The 15,332-nt window shown below is 47.0% G+C and overlaps 1 protein-coding gene across 11 annotated transcripts in view; it reads right to left on the bottom strand.

The window, feature by feature from the left end:
* Positions 1–1,151: 1,151 nt before the first annotated feature.
* PPFIA1 (PTPRF interacting protein alpha 1) overlaps positions 1,152–15,332 on the bottom strand; it is a 99,294-nt gene continuing 85,113 nt past the window's right edge. For 10 of the 11 annotated variants that reach the window (XM_070488366.1, XM_070488367.1, XM_070488356.1 and 7 more), the window contains 5 exons: positions 8,067–8,242; positions 7,034–7,102; positions 5,978–6,143; positions 3,453–3,520; positions 1,152–2,538 (listed from right to left, as the gene is read on the bottom strand). In XM_070488366.1, the coding sequence (XP_070344467.1) occupies positions 3,462–3,520; positions 5,978–6,143; positions 7,034–7,102; positions 8,067–8,242 (470 nt within the window). In that variant the 3' untranslated portion in view covers positions 1,152–2,538; positions 3,453–3,461. The remainder of the gene's footprint in view (positions 2,539–3,452; positions 3,521–5,977; positions 6,144–7,033; positions 7,103–8,066; positions 8,243–15,332) is intronic. The other variant, XM_070488363.1, reaches the window with a different exon arrangement.

Raw genomic sequence — 15,332 nt, 5'->3', positions numbered from 1 at the left:
GAGCAGACCCGGGAGGCGTGGCTGAGAGTGCGCCTAGCACAGCAGAGCTACTGCAACACCGGCCTGTGCTCTCTGGGTCGTTCTGAGCTGACCTTTTGTTAAAGGCGTAAACGGAACCACCGAATGAAGTTTTAATCAAACACCTGCAACTTAAAGAGCCAATGATGACCTGGTCTGCTTCCAGAAGTTTCAGGCTACCCAAGGGTTGCCCGGCTTTGGTCAGGCAAACGGATTGGTGGGTGAAAAAGAAGGGAAGCGCTATGTGGTTTTGAGTCTCACGCTTAAGTGAACCCAAGAACGAGGAAATGCCGAGAAAAGGCTGCCCCCAACAAAACTGGAAAACCAGCCAGCACAGGCTGTCAAGAGAACACGAAACCACCGGATCGCTGTGCCCTGACGGACACCAGCTGGAATGTATTCACCCGAATAAAGAAAACACGTCACTCAGGAGAGGCGGCCGTCAGCCCTGGAAGGACAGCAGAACAGGAAAAGGAAAACCGAGGCGACAGTCAGCAGCGCCCACCCAACACAGTGCGAGGCATGGGGTCGGCCTGGGCATCGTGCACCCCCAGACCTGATGACGATACTGCGGTGGGGGGAGGGCGGGCGACAGCACGTAGGGGCTGAGGCATCGGGTGCCCTGGGCCTGGCGCTGCCAGCCACGAGTGCCGCGCCTTGCCGCCCTGCAGCCGGGCGCGTCCTGCCTGCCTGCCCGGGCCCGTCGGCGCGTCCCTCCCCTCTCGCGCCAGACTGGTTCATGACTCAGGACTCCGTCTGAGCGCTCCAAGACCAGGCTCCCTGGGAACCGGAAGGACGCAGCCCAGGGCGGGAGCAGCAGGAGAGCAGGGCCCCAGTGCGCGCATGGACTGACGCACCTCCGCGCCTCCCTGTGGCCTGCGGTGCCTCTGAGCGCCAGGCTGCCCGGGCCTGGTCCCCCAGGTCTCAGCGAGAGAGGGTCTGGGCGGGAAGCACCTGGGCTTCCTGGCGGGGACGCCCCCATCCTGTGCTTCCATCCCCAGCTTTTTCATTCTGTCAACTGATTTCTACCCAAGAAAGTCCACTCGACAACGCTGCCGCCACTGAATCAGCCTGGAGCCGGAGATGAGCCAGCTGCGGCCGATTTGTCACAGAATGACAGCTTATTCTCAGTATCCTTTATTGGCAGTGGAAAACGCCTCAGTACTTTATTGAAAGAAAGCAATAAATAATACTGTGATAAAAATAGTTCAAAAGGAGACTGTACATACTTTGTTACATAATCAGGAAGTTCACAAAAGATTAACAGAAAACAGAATGTAACAACAAATCGTACAAGGAAGTTAAAAGCAGAAACCGAATGTAAAGAGACACGCCGTCCACCGACAAAATGAGCTGTATAATAAATAACGCACCGTGGTCGGAACGCATTTCCTGCTGGCTCTTTAATGTGCCATTTAAAAAGGAAAAGTTACATCTGCTACTTAGACAGTCCAAAACGGCTATATCGTCAAAAGCTAAAAATGTACCACTAGGTCCCTCCTTTCAACATGTTTACAAACAAATGTAAAAGGATGATTTACATAAGAAAAAATAAGGCCTTTAGTAGAGTCGCACTGCGTGGTTTCCTGGTTTCCGGGAGCCCCCGCCTTCCTCTTCCCGCCCAGCGTCCCTGCAGAGCGCGGTGCTTCCTGCTTGGTCCTCAAAGAGCAGCGGGGCGGGGGCCCGCGTCCACCCGTAGGGGCAGAGCCCAGAGAGCCCCCCAGCCCTTCCTGCCGCCGAGAGAAGTGCTCCCGGCTGGGGCTCGTGCCGGGCGCTGAGGACAAGCCGTGCGGGTCCCCAGGGACGAACGAGCTCTGCAAGCTACTGAGAGCCACCAGAGATGCTCACAGTTCTGACGGCCCCTTCAGCCCAAATTTTATCAGAAGCTCATATTTAACGCCAGGTACTTTCAGTCTGTTCACGCTGCAGAATAAAGCATTTCTTGCTAGAAAAAGTAGAGTAAGGTCAGTCATTAAAACACAATTGCTTGAAATTAAGTCTGCTTGTTTCAAAATGATTGTTGTAGAGCTGGTTACATTTGTCAGGATAACGCGCACCATGTCATGATGATCTTACAAATGCAAATGCAGTAAAATCCTCTTCTCTCTCGCCGATTATTATTAAAAAATTAATGATAATTACAATAAATGCATAATTTACAAAAGCCCTATATCTTTTCATAGGATTTATACATACAGGCATTACAGTACATTTGTTTGAAAGACTAAAATTAGATATAAGAACAGAATCGATTTGAAAGGATATTTATAGCCTGGATATGAAAAAGTAAGTAACTATATAAATGAAGTCATATGTTTACATAAATATAAGAAACATTAAATTCTAAAATATTTTCTCTATGGTATTCGTGAATTTTTCACTAATTAAAAACTCTGTAATAAAATATCTTAGGGTCCATATAACAAGTATCAACAGATTGCAGATCCACTGAATTCTGAAAGGCCGTCTTCGCCGGGTCCCGAGCGCTGCACGGTCATCTGTAGAAGTAGTGTGGGTAAACTGGAAAGGAAGCGCAAACAGGACAATCAGCCTCAGGACGGGCCGCCCGGCGCACACCTGCGTCCTGAGGCCCAGCCCTGCCTCCCTGCCCCTTGCGCTGTAGCTGCTTGAGAACTGAGATGAAACGTCAAGGAGTACGCGTATCAATGAGAAAATTCCTTGCTGACTTCCTTTTGGCGTATGTCTAAAAGTTACCAATTAAAAAGATTATGAAACCAATCAAACCTTCTGGCGGAGACGTGAAAAGTGGAGAGCGGAACAGAGCCCCCGGCCCTGGCGCCACGAGCAGGGGCTGGGCTCCCAGCCCCACGTCACCCCTTCAGCGCGAGCGGGCTGCTCGTAACTGCACCCCTGAGATGGCAACGCAGCTGTGTGTTTAACACCAGCCGCGAGGCCCTCAGGGTTCACGACAGCGTGGCCGCAGGAAACCTGGCCGCGCGGGGTGCGGCTCATTCAAGAACGTGTATTTCTAAGAAAGCCAGCGGGCGCCGCTGACCTGGGAGCGACACCAGCGCGGATGCCAGGGTCAAGGCGGAGAGCCGCCGTGCCGGGCGCTCTCAACCATGGGTGGCCGCCAGCCAAGAGCTGAGCCGGTGAGCTCCTGCCACGCGCTGCTCTCCTGCCTCCCCACCCCCAAAAGACATCACCAGATACTGAAAAGAGTCCAGCACTTTCAGTTTTAAGGAAAAAATGCAAATACACTTTTTTGCTTAACAAATGAGGATACACGAACCCCTCTGTGACCAACTGTGAGCATACAGAACACCAGAACCTCGTAATGGGTGCAGCCGGGCTTGCGTGCGTGTTCCTAAAGGCCTGGAGGAACGGAAACGGGCTCTCCGGGCCAGGCAGCGTCCCCGTGCGGTCACCCGGCCGCCTCTGCGGCCTCCGGGCACGCGGAGCCCTCTACTCACCTCGGGGCTTCAGCAGGAGTAAGTCCTGACCGTGGCGGCGTCCAGCCTCTGCGCTCCCGACACGCTGCCTGCTCCGACACCGGGGAGGAAGCGTGCAAACACAGCGTGCGGTTAGTCTTCAGACGTCACACGGGGCACACGTACACACATCTGCACACCTACAACAGCACCTACTGAGGGCTCCCAGGGAAACTTCTAGATGGGAGCGGACGAGCCAGGGAAAGAGAACCTAAGTGTCGCCAGGAGGGGGTTCTCTTCAGCCCCCAGCAGCCCTGGGAGCCACTGGCAGTTAATCTCACGACAGCAAGGACGCGTCAGATGGTACAGACTTCGTGATGTCCTCTGTGTAAGTGACAACTACTTCAGCTGGTAACTTTGTTTCTCCTGAAACTCTCTAGATTTGCAGAGCAACTGGACTTTTCTTCGGGGCCTGAACGTGATATCCCCAAGGCCGGTGTGAGGTAGATAACCCGGGGCCGCGCTAGACACCACGGGGTGCAGGTGACCGGAGTCAAATGCAGGCCTGGCCTGACGGGAGACGCGCCCTCGGGCCACCTGCCCTCCACGACCGTCTGAGGGAGCGTCCAGGGCACTCCTCCCCAGGGCCTGGCTGCAGGGGGTGGGTAGAGGACAATGACTCATCTAAGAACACTAAAACCCAGTCTCAGTTTCTGCCGGAAGTGATGTGTACCACTGATGCCTTGTTCCTGTCGAGAAACACACGGCACGGCCCAAGAGGTGAGCCCCGACTCTCCCTTGCAACCTGGACAGGAAATGTGCGAACACCTGGAGCAGATATTCCCGACTGCCAATTACACAGTTTGCGTTCCCACGGGTCCAGCAGGAACACGTTTTATCAAGAATGTGCCGTGGTTCCAGAAGAGACGGCACAACAGCTGGCACTGTTGGTGAGCATGGGTCATCTTTCCAAATCCTGACCCTGAGGTCCCAGGAGGCCAGCTGCAGCTTCCCCGACGCCCCTTATTTAAGAAGGCATTGAGCAGTCCACTCTCCCGGGGTTCGGCCTCAGTTTTCCTACAAGGGTCAACAGCCGTCTTCCATATAATATATTCCCTACACCTCACTCTAGGCTTATTTTTAATTTATCTGAACTCTAATATAAATGTCGCCGTCAATACTGAACACGGGAAGTGTGACTGATTCTGACGAAACTGGGCACGAAGCTGTGAAGAAAATCAGAAGGCGCTCCAGCAGCCTATTCAATAAGTGGAGGGCCAAGTTACCGTTAGAGTTATACAAATTACCTCATGCTCCTTGGAATAAGAATGCTACTGAAGACATTGCTGCTCTTGCCCCATTAACCAGATCACTGAGCTCTGCAGAGAGATGCAGGCTTCCAGCAGCAGTGCTGCCCTGGGGGCCATCTCACCAAGCGTCCGGCTGAGCGAAGGCTTTACACACACACGCTTTTCTCTCATTTTGATACAGGCAAGTGAGAGCTAAACTCACAAACCTACGTATGGGAAGGGCTAAGAACAGGGAAACTTGTAAAAGCCACCTCAGGACAATTTTTAAAAGCGCTTCCTTTCCCATAGCCGATCCATCGGCCACAGAGACGAGAACGAAGTCCTTCGTAACGGGAGTGCGGCTACAATGGCCCCAGCGGCCAGCACCACACGGGACCAGGACGCGCAGACGCCTCCTACGAGCCTGACGAGGAGCAGCCATTTCACTGCTACAGCCGCTGAAGAGGACATGGCTGTACGACGACGGCCCTACAGACGGGGAGACTGAGGCACAGTGCTCGAGGCTGTGCCCCTCCTCAGCGGCAGAGCCAGGGTCCACCGAGGCCATCTGCCCTTGATCCTGTCATCGTGGGGGCCGCGGTCAGAGCTGAGAGGTCTGTCAGTAAAGCGCGGCCAACTTGTCATCAGCCGTGTCCTCCAAGCGGAGTGGCGGTCAAAGGGAAAACCGCAAGCTCCATCTGGAACCCTGACTGCAAGGCTCGTGCGCTCCCAGGGCCCACCGCGCTCCAGTGACGACCTGCCCAGGCTCACCTTCTTCCTCCTCTCCGTCCTTACGGTGCGCAGTGACAGGGACCAACGCCAGCAGGGGTGGAGGGAGGAAAGGGAAGGCTCAGAGAGGGGGAAACTGTGTTCTCTAAGATGGACTCAGTCACCTCTCCAGGGGGAGAGACGTCCCGGGAGCACCCGGCGTGGCCCGAGAGCTGCTGCACCACCTTCCGGCAGAGCCTTCCAGGGCTGCCTGCCACACACACAGACTACAGGACGTCCACTCAGCACACCGAGAACACACGCGACGCTCAGCTTTATTAGTTGGAAGGATATGCTAAGATTCAACCAGACAAGACTCTAAAAAACCTACATTATTGTTAAACTGTTATGCACAGATGTTAGGATTCATTTTAAAACACTTCACCTGGGCATGCACCAGTACTCAATGCCTTGTAACACATCCAAGAGGCCATTCTGGATCACTGTTAACATTCCAGCCACAAAGCTGCTCATGCCACCCACAGCGGCAGGCTGCCCCTGCACACCTACCGTCCAGCTGCGTCTTCTTCGGCTGCATGGAGGGTGAGGACAGAGAGGAGGTGACCCGGAAGTTGGCGGGGAGAGTCTCTGCGGACCCAGCAGCTAAGCCACGAACATCCTTTGGTCTAAATTTTTTTCTCCAAGAAGGTGCTCTCCTAAAGCTTTTATCATCGTCCTGGGAAATTAAAGGACAGAAAACAAGACTGATTTTAAAATAAAGGACAAAAATAGACAGTCAAGTTACCAGCCTTGAACATGACTGCTGAACTTGTCACTGCATGTTTGTTCACAGCTCTTTAACCCGTTCCTGATAACCACAGGATCTACTGTCCCCACTGGGAACTTCTGAGAGTGACGGGCCCAGTAACACTATGTGGGGCCCTCGCTGGGCATCGATAAGGACGGCCCTGGGCCGCCCAGGTGCATGTGCCTCCTAGTGATCACCCCGTTTCCTTTCTTATCTTGGAGAAATCATCTTCTTGCCGTATAAGATAATACATTTTTATTTGTCTTAAAATAGTTTCCAAGCTGTAAGCAGTTCTGCCTTAGAGCTGGGGAAGAGCCAGCGAGCGCTCCTTTAGCTGTCCTCCTAGTCACCAGGCAAACTCACGTTTTCTTAACGTGCAACGAAGGAAAGAATAAAAACAGTGTGGGAACAAACAAGTCACGACTGTGTGAGGGGAAATTAACATGTTGCGTTTCTCTAATCTCCTTCTAACAGGTTTCTCCAAAGCACAGGGACTCTGGATTGGGGTCAGACATCCAGCGGTCCCCAAACATAGCCCACGGACGCCATGCCTCGGCTGCCACCAATGTTGATGGGAACAACATTTTTGAGGGCTATCAAAACTTAAATAGCAAATATTTTAAAAACAGAAAACCTCAGACTGAAAATATGAGTTTCTTACTATCTCATTTGTTAACACATTTTTGAGAGCAAAGCTTAGCTCAGGAGGTAAAATCATCCCCACACTTAGAAGAGAGACTGCCGACGGGGCTCACGTGCGTATAAACAAATAATTCACACTGAATGCAAATTTAAAATTCATTAGGCTGAAAACTCACTTCATCAAACCTTCTGTCCGTCCCCATGACCAAAAGGTTGTTAAATTCTCTTTCCAAGACAGCGCGAGCCTGAAATCATAACAAAACAACAATACCGCAAAGCTTCATCAATCTAATCTGAAGGATGTTAGCATATCACAACTGTTTTTCAAATCAAGACTTTTAAAAAGCTCAGGCTATAAACACCTTGAGCCATGACAGCATTTAATTTAATTAAATTAATTAATTTATTTGAGGAAGATTAGCACTGAGCTAATATCAGCTGCCAATTCTCCTCTTTTTTGCTGAGGAAGACTGGCCCTGAGCTAAAATCCATGCCCACCTTCCTCTATTTTATATGTGGGACGCTGCCACAGCATGGCTTGCCAAGTGGTTCCACGTCTGCACCCGGGTTCCGAACCAGCGAACCCCGGGCTGCCGAGAAGCAGAATGTGCGCACTTAACCACTGCACCACCGGGCTGGCCCCCACAACCACATCTTAAATTAGGGGATTCCTGCGGAGCCCACAGATGGGCTTTCAGGGAAAGGGACCCATGACCGCTGGCAGACTATCTACGAAAGTGTGCTCTGCGGGTTGGTGCTGGTGGGGGGACGGGGGGTATTGGCAAAAGACATACAATCTTCTGTAGAAGAATAAATTTCCTGATTCTCAGGTGAGCCCGTGTGTCAAAAAGAATCACACAGGGCAATAGAAACAAAATTAACAGAATCTCCATCGGTGTACCTATGAGTATTTCTCGTGCCACGTAAGAACTAAATACATGTCGTCACTCCTACGAGCATAAGGACTTGAACGAAGTTTCCCCTTGTTTTTTTTATTGCAAGATTCTCATGCTGGCGACAAGAAATGGAAGGACAGGCAAAAATAATGAAGAATTAAGCATTGCTGGTTTGGAACCAGTATTTTGTGGCTTAGGGATAGTTGTCTGAGGTACTGTGAAGTTTTGTGTCCACTCAGTTAACCAGCTAGACGTCTCCATCAGGAGACCTGACTGAACGCTGAGTGAGAGCCGGGCCGGCTCTGCAGCATACCTGTGTGTTCTGCGTAGGGATCTGTAACAAGAGCGCCAGTGCGCTGAAATCGAAGGTTTCATCTAAGGCCACAAGTGCACCGTGAACGCCACTCTCGACCAGATTGTTTGCATATTCTTTAAGACCAATTGAGAGGATCCAGCGAATCACTCGATCGTTGCTCCACACAAGCACGTCTACAGGTGAACAGAAACAATTAGAATGGCGTCTGCACAAAGCTGTCTTCATCATGCACACTTGTAACACAGCACACAGAAGGTGGGCAGGCAACCGCTGCTGCATTTAGAGGTCATGCCTCGGCCCTCCTCCATCGAAGGGAAACTGTCCCACTAGAACTCATGCTGCCAAAGAACCCAAGAGCAATGAAGTTCTTAACGGACATTTATTTTCCAGAGAACAGAAAATGAGGAGGATCCAGGGTCAGAAACCAGAAGGACAGAGAAGAAGCTGAATGCCCACCAGGCACGAGCGCGCTTCCTCTACAGCCTTCAGAGTTTCTGAAACACTTTCTTTTCGTCAGAGAAGGAGTTGGCGCCCTGCTCGATTCAATCTCTCATTTGTAATCTTGAAGCTCGTTTCCTTGAAGCCTTTTTTGTTGTCTCATTTTAAAAAGAGAGAAACTTAAAGATACTCTCCAGCATATTAGAGACTGGGGGGAAGATCTTACACCACACGAAGTGACCCATTATTAAATTCGCTCTAGTAGAGATCTAAAAATAGCCACTCCATAAAAATATCTCCGGATGCTCACCAATCACTTCCAAAGACAACTTTTGTCAACTATAAAAAGATTTCAAACAGATACAGAAAACAGACAAAACTGATTTACCCATTTTATTTCCAATGCCCTTTTATACTATACACACACACTATATATATATATATATAGTATAAAATATACGCACTACATATATAGTATAAAGTGTGTATATATATATAGTATAAAAGCTGGCTTACGGTTTTTCTTGTGATTCACGTTAGCTCAATCATGACCAGACTATCCTTTAAACGGGTTGTGTCCTCAACCAGTTTTGTCTTTAGTTTCTTTCTTTGTAAAACCTGGGGAAGAAGACAGCACTCACACGCACGGGGTTGTGGGAAGGATTAAATAATTAACCTCTGAAAGTGCTTCGAGTTCTTAAGTCTTACCTATTATTACTGTTGTTAGTGATTTCTTTATTCTGAAAATTCTGGGAGATTTTACTTTGAGCTTAATTGTTAACGTCTTACTTAAAAGCAGACTATTGTAGTTGATGCTTACGAGGCATGCCGGGTGAGAGGCTCCCATTACATCTCCCCACCTGCGCTCTCACTGAACCGCCTCTGCCATCGTCCCCTGCTAAGGAGCTCCTCCTCCACCTCCAAGGCCCAGCTGAACCAGCGCCTCTGTGCTGCCCCCTGAGCCCTGGAGGCAGAGCCACAGGGCTCCGTCTGCGCTCCTAAAGCCCTCTGATAAATGGCTAGAGCAGAATCGCCACACTGGAGTGAAGTGAGCTGACAGCAGAGTCCTGTCTGTCTTTGCCCTGCTGTTATCCAGCAGTGTGGCACGGGGTGGCATTGCTGAGTGAAGGAGTACACAAGTCAGAACAAGTCACAGGAGAAGTGTTCCCCTTGAGACGGTTCACGCAGACTGACGTAAGCACAAGAAAACAGGCACAAGTGCTCTGGCTTCAGAGGAAGATTGTCCTTCCTCCCAAAGCCGCAGGGCATGGTTGTACATCCTGGTTGTAAGTCATTCTAGTTCTCCTACACGAGCTGCCCCCACAGCACAGCAGCAGACAGACAGGTGGTGTGGTGCTGCAACCAGGAAGTGAACCAGGGCCGCTGAGTGGTGGGGGCCAAACTTTAACCACCAGGCCATGAGAGCAGGGTCTTAAAAGCACTCATTTCCAACCCTCCCTCCTCTGTAATGATGCCAGACTAGTTTTCTCCACTTAACAAATTTCCTAATATTTTTAAAAATAGGAAATCACTAACCCACAGCCAGCATCATATTCAACGGGGAAAAACTGAGTGCCATCCCCCTGAGAACAGGAACAAGACAAGGGAGCCCATTCCCACCATTCTCACAGTACTGGAGGTTTGGGCCAGAGCAATTAGGCGAGAAAAAGAAAGAAAAGGAATCCAAATTGGCAGTGAAGAAGTGTAACTCTCAGTGTTTGCAGACGACATGATTTTATATAGAGAAAACCCTAAAGAAGCCATGGGAAAACTATTAGAAATAAACATCTACAGCAAAGTTGCAGGATACAAAGTCTACTTACAAAAATCAGTTGCATTTCTATACTCTAATAACAAACTAAGAGACCAAGAACTCAAGAATAGAATCCCATTTACAATCGCAACAAAGAGAATAAAATATCTAGGAATAGGGGTGACGTCAGCAACATGGCGGCGTGAGCTCACCCAGGACTCTCTCCCCTCCAAATTACAACTAAAAAGAGCAACTGCTTTCCAACCAAAAAAAAAAAAATCCCAATAACAGAAATCCTCAGAGACCCACAGCAGCCAAACGACAGAAGGTGGAGAGGCTGGAGCCGCCCTCGGAGGAGCTGGAACGGGGTCTTTGCTCCCTCCCCTAGAGACTGGGATCACTGCCGTGGGTGTGAGAAGGAGCAGGGGAGGGGCCGTGCGTTGGGAGATCGTGCAGGACTCCCACCGCTGGAGCAGCGGAAACCCTCTAACAGGGGACAGCTTTCGCGTGGGGGAACCCCAGCAAGCCAGGGCCCTGGGAGACCAGAGAGCGAGAGCTGTGCCAATCCAGGTTGGCATGAGTGAAAGTGTCCCTCCTCCCCCAACCCACGCTGGGCGCCACCATCACGGCTGAAGGCGCAGGGCTCAGAACCAAGGCTCTTGACCCCCATCTAGTGGCGACAGGCTGTACCTGCAACCAAATAACAGCATCATGCGCAAAAACCTCTCCTCTACCATCCAGCAATTTATAAAAGCTCCAGTCCAAAAGGAAAACAATAAAAACACAGAATTATGTCCTGAGGGCTTGGAAATGGGTAAAGTAAGTGAAGAGGAGTTCAAAATAGCTATCCTCAAAATATTCAATGAGGTAAAGGGAAATATAGAGAAACAAGTCAACGAGTTCTGGAGTTACTTCACAAAAGAGATTGAAATTATAAAGAAGAATCAATTAGAAATACTAGAGATGAAAATACAATGAACCAGATAAAACAGAATACAGATTCCCTGAATGCCCGTGTAGACACCATAGAGGAGCAAACTAGCATAATCAAAGACAGGCTGAATGGATCGAGACAGAGGAAGAAAGAGAACTAAGAATTAAAAAAACTGAAGAAAAGCTCAGAAAAATAGCTGACTCAATGAGAAAATGCAACTTAAGAATCATCAGAATTCCTGAGGGCATGGAAAAGGAAAATGGAGCAGAAAGTGTGCTCAACGAAATAAGAGAAGAGAACTTCCCAAATCTAGGGATTGAGAGAGAAATGCGTGTGGAGGAAGCTTTCAGATCTCCTAGATTTGTCAATGTAAAAAGACCTACTGCAAGGCACATAGTAGTAAACATGGCAAAAATGAAGGACAAAGAAAGAATACTCAGGGTAGCAAGGCAGAAGAAGATAACCTACAAAGGAACCCCTATCAGACTTTCATTGGTTTTCTCTACAGAAACCTTACAAGCTAGGAGAGACTGGAGTGACATATTCAAAACTTTAAAGGATAAAAATCTTCAGCCAAGAATACTTTATCCAGGAAAAATATCCTTCAGATATGAGGGAGAAATTAAATCTTTTCCAGACAAACAAAAGCTAAGGGACTTCGTAGTCACAAGACTGCCACTACAAGAAATCCTCAAGAAGGCTCTCATACCTGAAAAAAGAAAAATAAAGGAGAAAGGGGTCACAAAACACAGAGTAAGGAGACAAATACATAGAATCTGAATAGGATAGCAAATATTCAACTATAGCATTAGGATAAAGGGAAGTAAATCACCAAAGCAAAGTCAATCTTATCACCCTAACCACAAACTCACAACACAAGTTGGAATAAGAGATGAAAATAATAATTTAGAAAGGGAGGAGGAAAGGGACTGAAACAGTCTAGGCTAAGGAAGTAAGAGACCACCAGAAAATGGACTGTTATACATGAGATTCTGAATACAAACTTCAGGGTAGCCACTAAACTAAAAAGCAGAACAGAGACACAAAGCATAAATAAGGAAAAATCTAAGAAACCCAGCGTAAGAAAATGCAGAAGTCAATGGGTAGGCTAAAACACACAGGACAAGAAACAAAGGAAACACAGGAAAACCGGAAAACGAGCAACAGAATGACAGCATTAAGCCCTCATGCATCAACACTCACCCTCAACGTAAACGGACTGAACTCTCCAATAAAAAGACACAGAGTGGCAAGATGGATTAAAGAACAAGATCCAACAATTTGTTGCCTCCAGGAAACACACCTCAGCCCCAAGGACAAACACAGGCTCAGGGTGAAGGGGTGGAGGACAATACTCCAAGCTAATAGCAAACAAAAGAAAGCAGGTGTCGCAATGCTTATATCAGACAAAACAGACTTCGAGATAAGGCAGGTAAAGAGAGACATAGAGGGCCAATATATAATGATCAAAGGGACACTTCATCAAGAAGAAATAATGCTTATAAATATCTATACACCCAACACAGGAGCACCAAAGTTCATAAAGCAACTATTAACAAACCTAAAAGAAGATATCAAAAACAACACAATAATAGTAGGGGACCTCAACACCCCACTCACATCAATGGGCAGATCATCCAGACAGAAAATCAACAGGGAAACAGTGGAGCTAAAGGAAAAGCTAAAACAGTTGGACTTAACAGACGTATATAGAACACTCCATCCAAAAACAGCAGAATACACGTTCTTCTCAAGTGCGCATGGAACATTCCCAAGGATAGACCATAGGTTGGGAAATAAGGCAAGCCTCTACAAATTTAAAAAAATTGAAATAATAACGAGCATCTTCTCTGATCATAATGCTATAAGGCTAGAAATTAATTACAAGGAAAAAGCTGAGAAAGGCACAAGGATGTGGAAACTAAACAATACACTACTGAACAAGCAATGGATCATGGAAGAAATTAAAGAAGAAATCAAAAAATACCTGGAGACAAATGAAAATGATAACATGCTATACCAATTCATATGGGATGGAGCAAAAGCTCTATTAAGAGGAAAATTCATCGCAATTCAGGGACATCTTAACAAACCAGAAAAATCCCAAATCAGCAATCTTAAACTACACCTAACTGAACTAGAGAAAGAACACACAAAGCCCAAAGTCAGCAGAAGGAGAGAAATAATAAAAATCAGAGCAGAAATAAATGCTATTGAAACAAAAAAGAAAGTAGAAAGGATCAATGAAACAAAGAGCTGGTTCTTTGGGAAGATAAATAAAATTGACAAACCCCTAGCCAGATTTACAGAGAAAAAAAGAGAGAAAGCTCAAATAAACAAAATCAGAAATGAAAGAGGAGAAATAACAACAGACTCCGCAGAAATACAATGGATTATAAGAGAATACTATGACAAACTATATGCCAACAGAATGGATAACTTAGAGGAAATGGATAAATTCTTGGACTCCTACAACCTCCTAAAGCTCACTCAAGCAGAAGGAGACAATCTGAACAGACCAGTCACAAGCAAAGATTGAAACAGCAATCAAAAGGACCCAAAGAATAAACCCCCAGGACCAGATGGCTTTCCTGGGGAATTTTACCAAACTTTCAGAGAGGATTTAATACCTATCCTTTTCAAGCTATTTCAAAAAATTAGGGAGGATGGAACACTTCCTAACACATTCTATGAGGCCAACATCATGCTGATACCAAAGCCTGACAAGGACAGCACGAAAAAGAACTACAGGCCAATATTGCTGATGAAGACAGATGCAAGAATTCTCAACAAAATTTTGGCAACCAGAATACAGTAAGTCATCAAAAGGATCATACATCATGATCAGGTGGGATTCATACCAGGGACACAGGGATAGTTCAGCATCCGCAAATCAATCAACGTGATACACCACATCAACAAACTGAGGAAAAACCACATGATCATCTCAATAGATGCAGAGAAAGCATTTGACAAGATCCAACAGCCATTTATGATAAAAACTCAACAAAATGGGGATAGACGGGAACTACCTCAACACAATAAAGGCCATATATGACAAACCCACAGCCAACATCATACTCAATGGGCAAAAACTGAGCACCATCCCCCTGAGAACAGGAACGAGACAAAGATGCCCTCTATCACCACTCTTATTTAACATAGTACTGGAGGTCCTGGCCAGAGCAATCAGGCAAGAAAAAGGAATAAAAGGAATCCAAATGGGGGGGGAAGAAGTGAAACTCTCGCTATTTGGAGACGACGTGATCTTATATATAGAAAACCCCAAAGAATCCATTGGAAAACTTTTAGAAGTAATCAACAACTACAGCAAAGTTGCAGGATATAAAATCAATTTACATAAATCAGTAGCATTTCTATACTCTAATAACAAACTAACAGAAAAAGAACTCAAGAACACAATACCATTCATAATCGCAACAAAAAGAAGAACATACCTCAGGGTGAATTTAACTAAGGAAGGGAAAGACCTATACAATGAAAACTACAAGGCTTTTCTGAAAGAAATGGATGACGACATAAACACATGGAAAGACATTCCGTGTCCATGGATTGGAAGAATAAACACAGTTAAAATATCCATTCTACCTAAAGCAATCTACAGATTCAACGCCATCCCAATCAGAATCCCAATGACATCTTTACAGAAATAGAACAAAGAATCCTAAAATTCATATGGGGCAACAAAAGACCCCGAATTGCTAAAGCAATCCTGAGAAAGAAGAACAAAGCTGGAGGCATCACAATCCCTGACTTCAAAACATACTACAAAGCTACAATAATCAACACAGCATGGTACTGGTACAAAAACAGGTGCACAGATCCATGGAACAGAATTGAAAGTGCAGAAATAAAAACCACACATCTATGGACAGCTAATCTTCGACAAAGGAGCTGAGGGCCTACAATGGAGAAAAGAAAGTCTCTTCAACAAATGCTGCTGGGAAAACTGGAAAGCCACATGTAAAAGAACGAAAATTTGACCATTCTTTTTCACCATTCACCAAAATAAACTCAAAATGGATCAAAGACCTAAAGGTAAGACCTGAAACCATAAGGCTTCTAGAAGAAAATATAGGAAGTACACTCTTTGACATCAGTATTAAAGGGATCTTTT

This window comes from Equus asinus, chromosome 17, assembly GCF_041296235.1.
Source record: "Equus asinus isolate D_3611 breed Donkey chromosome 17, EquAss-T2T_v2, whole genome shotgun sequence".
Taxonomy (NCBI): domain Eukaryota; kingdom Metazoa; phylum Chordata; class Mammalia; order Perissodactyla; family Equidae; genus Equus; species Equus asinus.
This window is presented reverse-complemented; position numbering and strand designations above follow the sequence as displayed.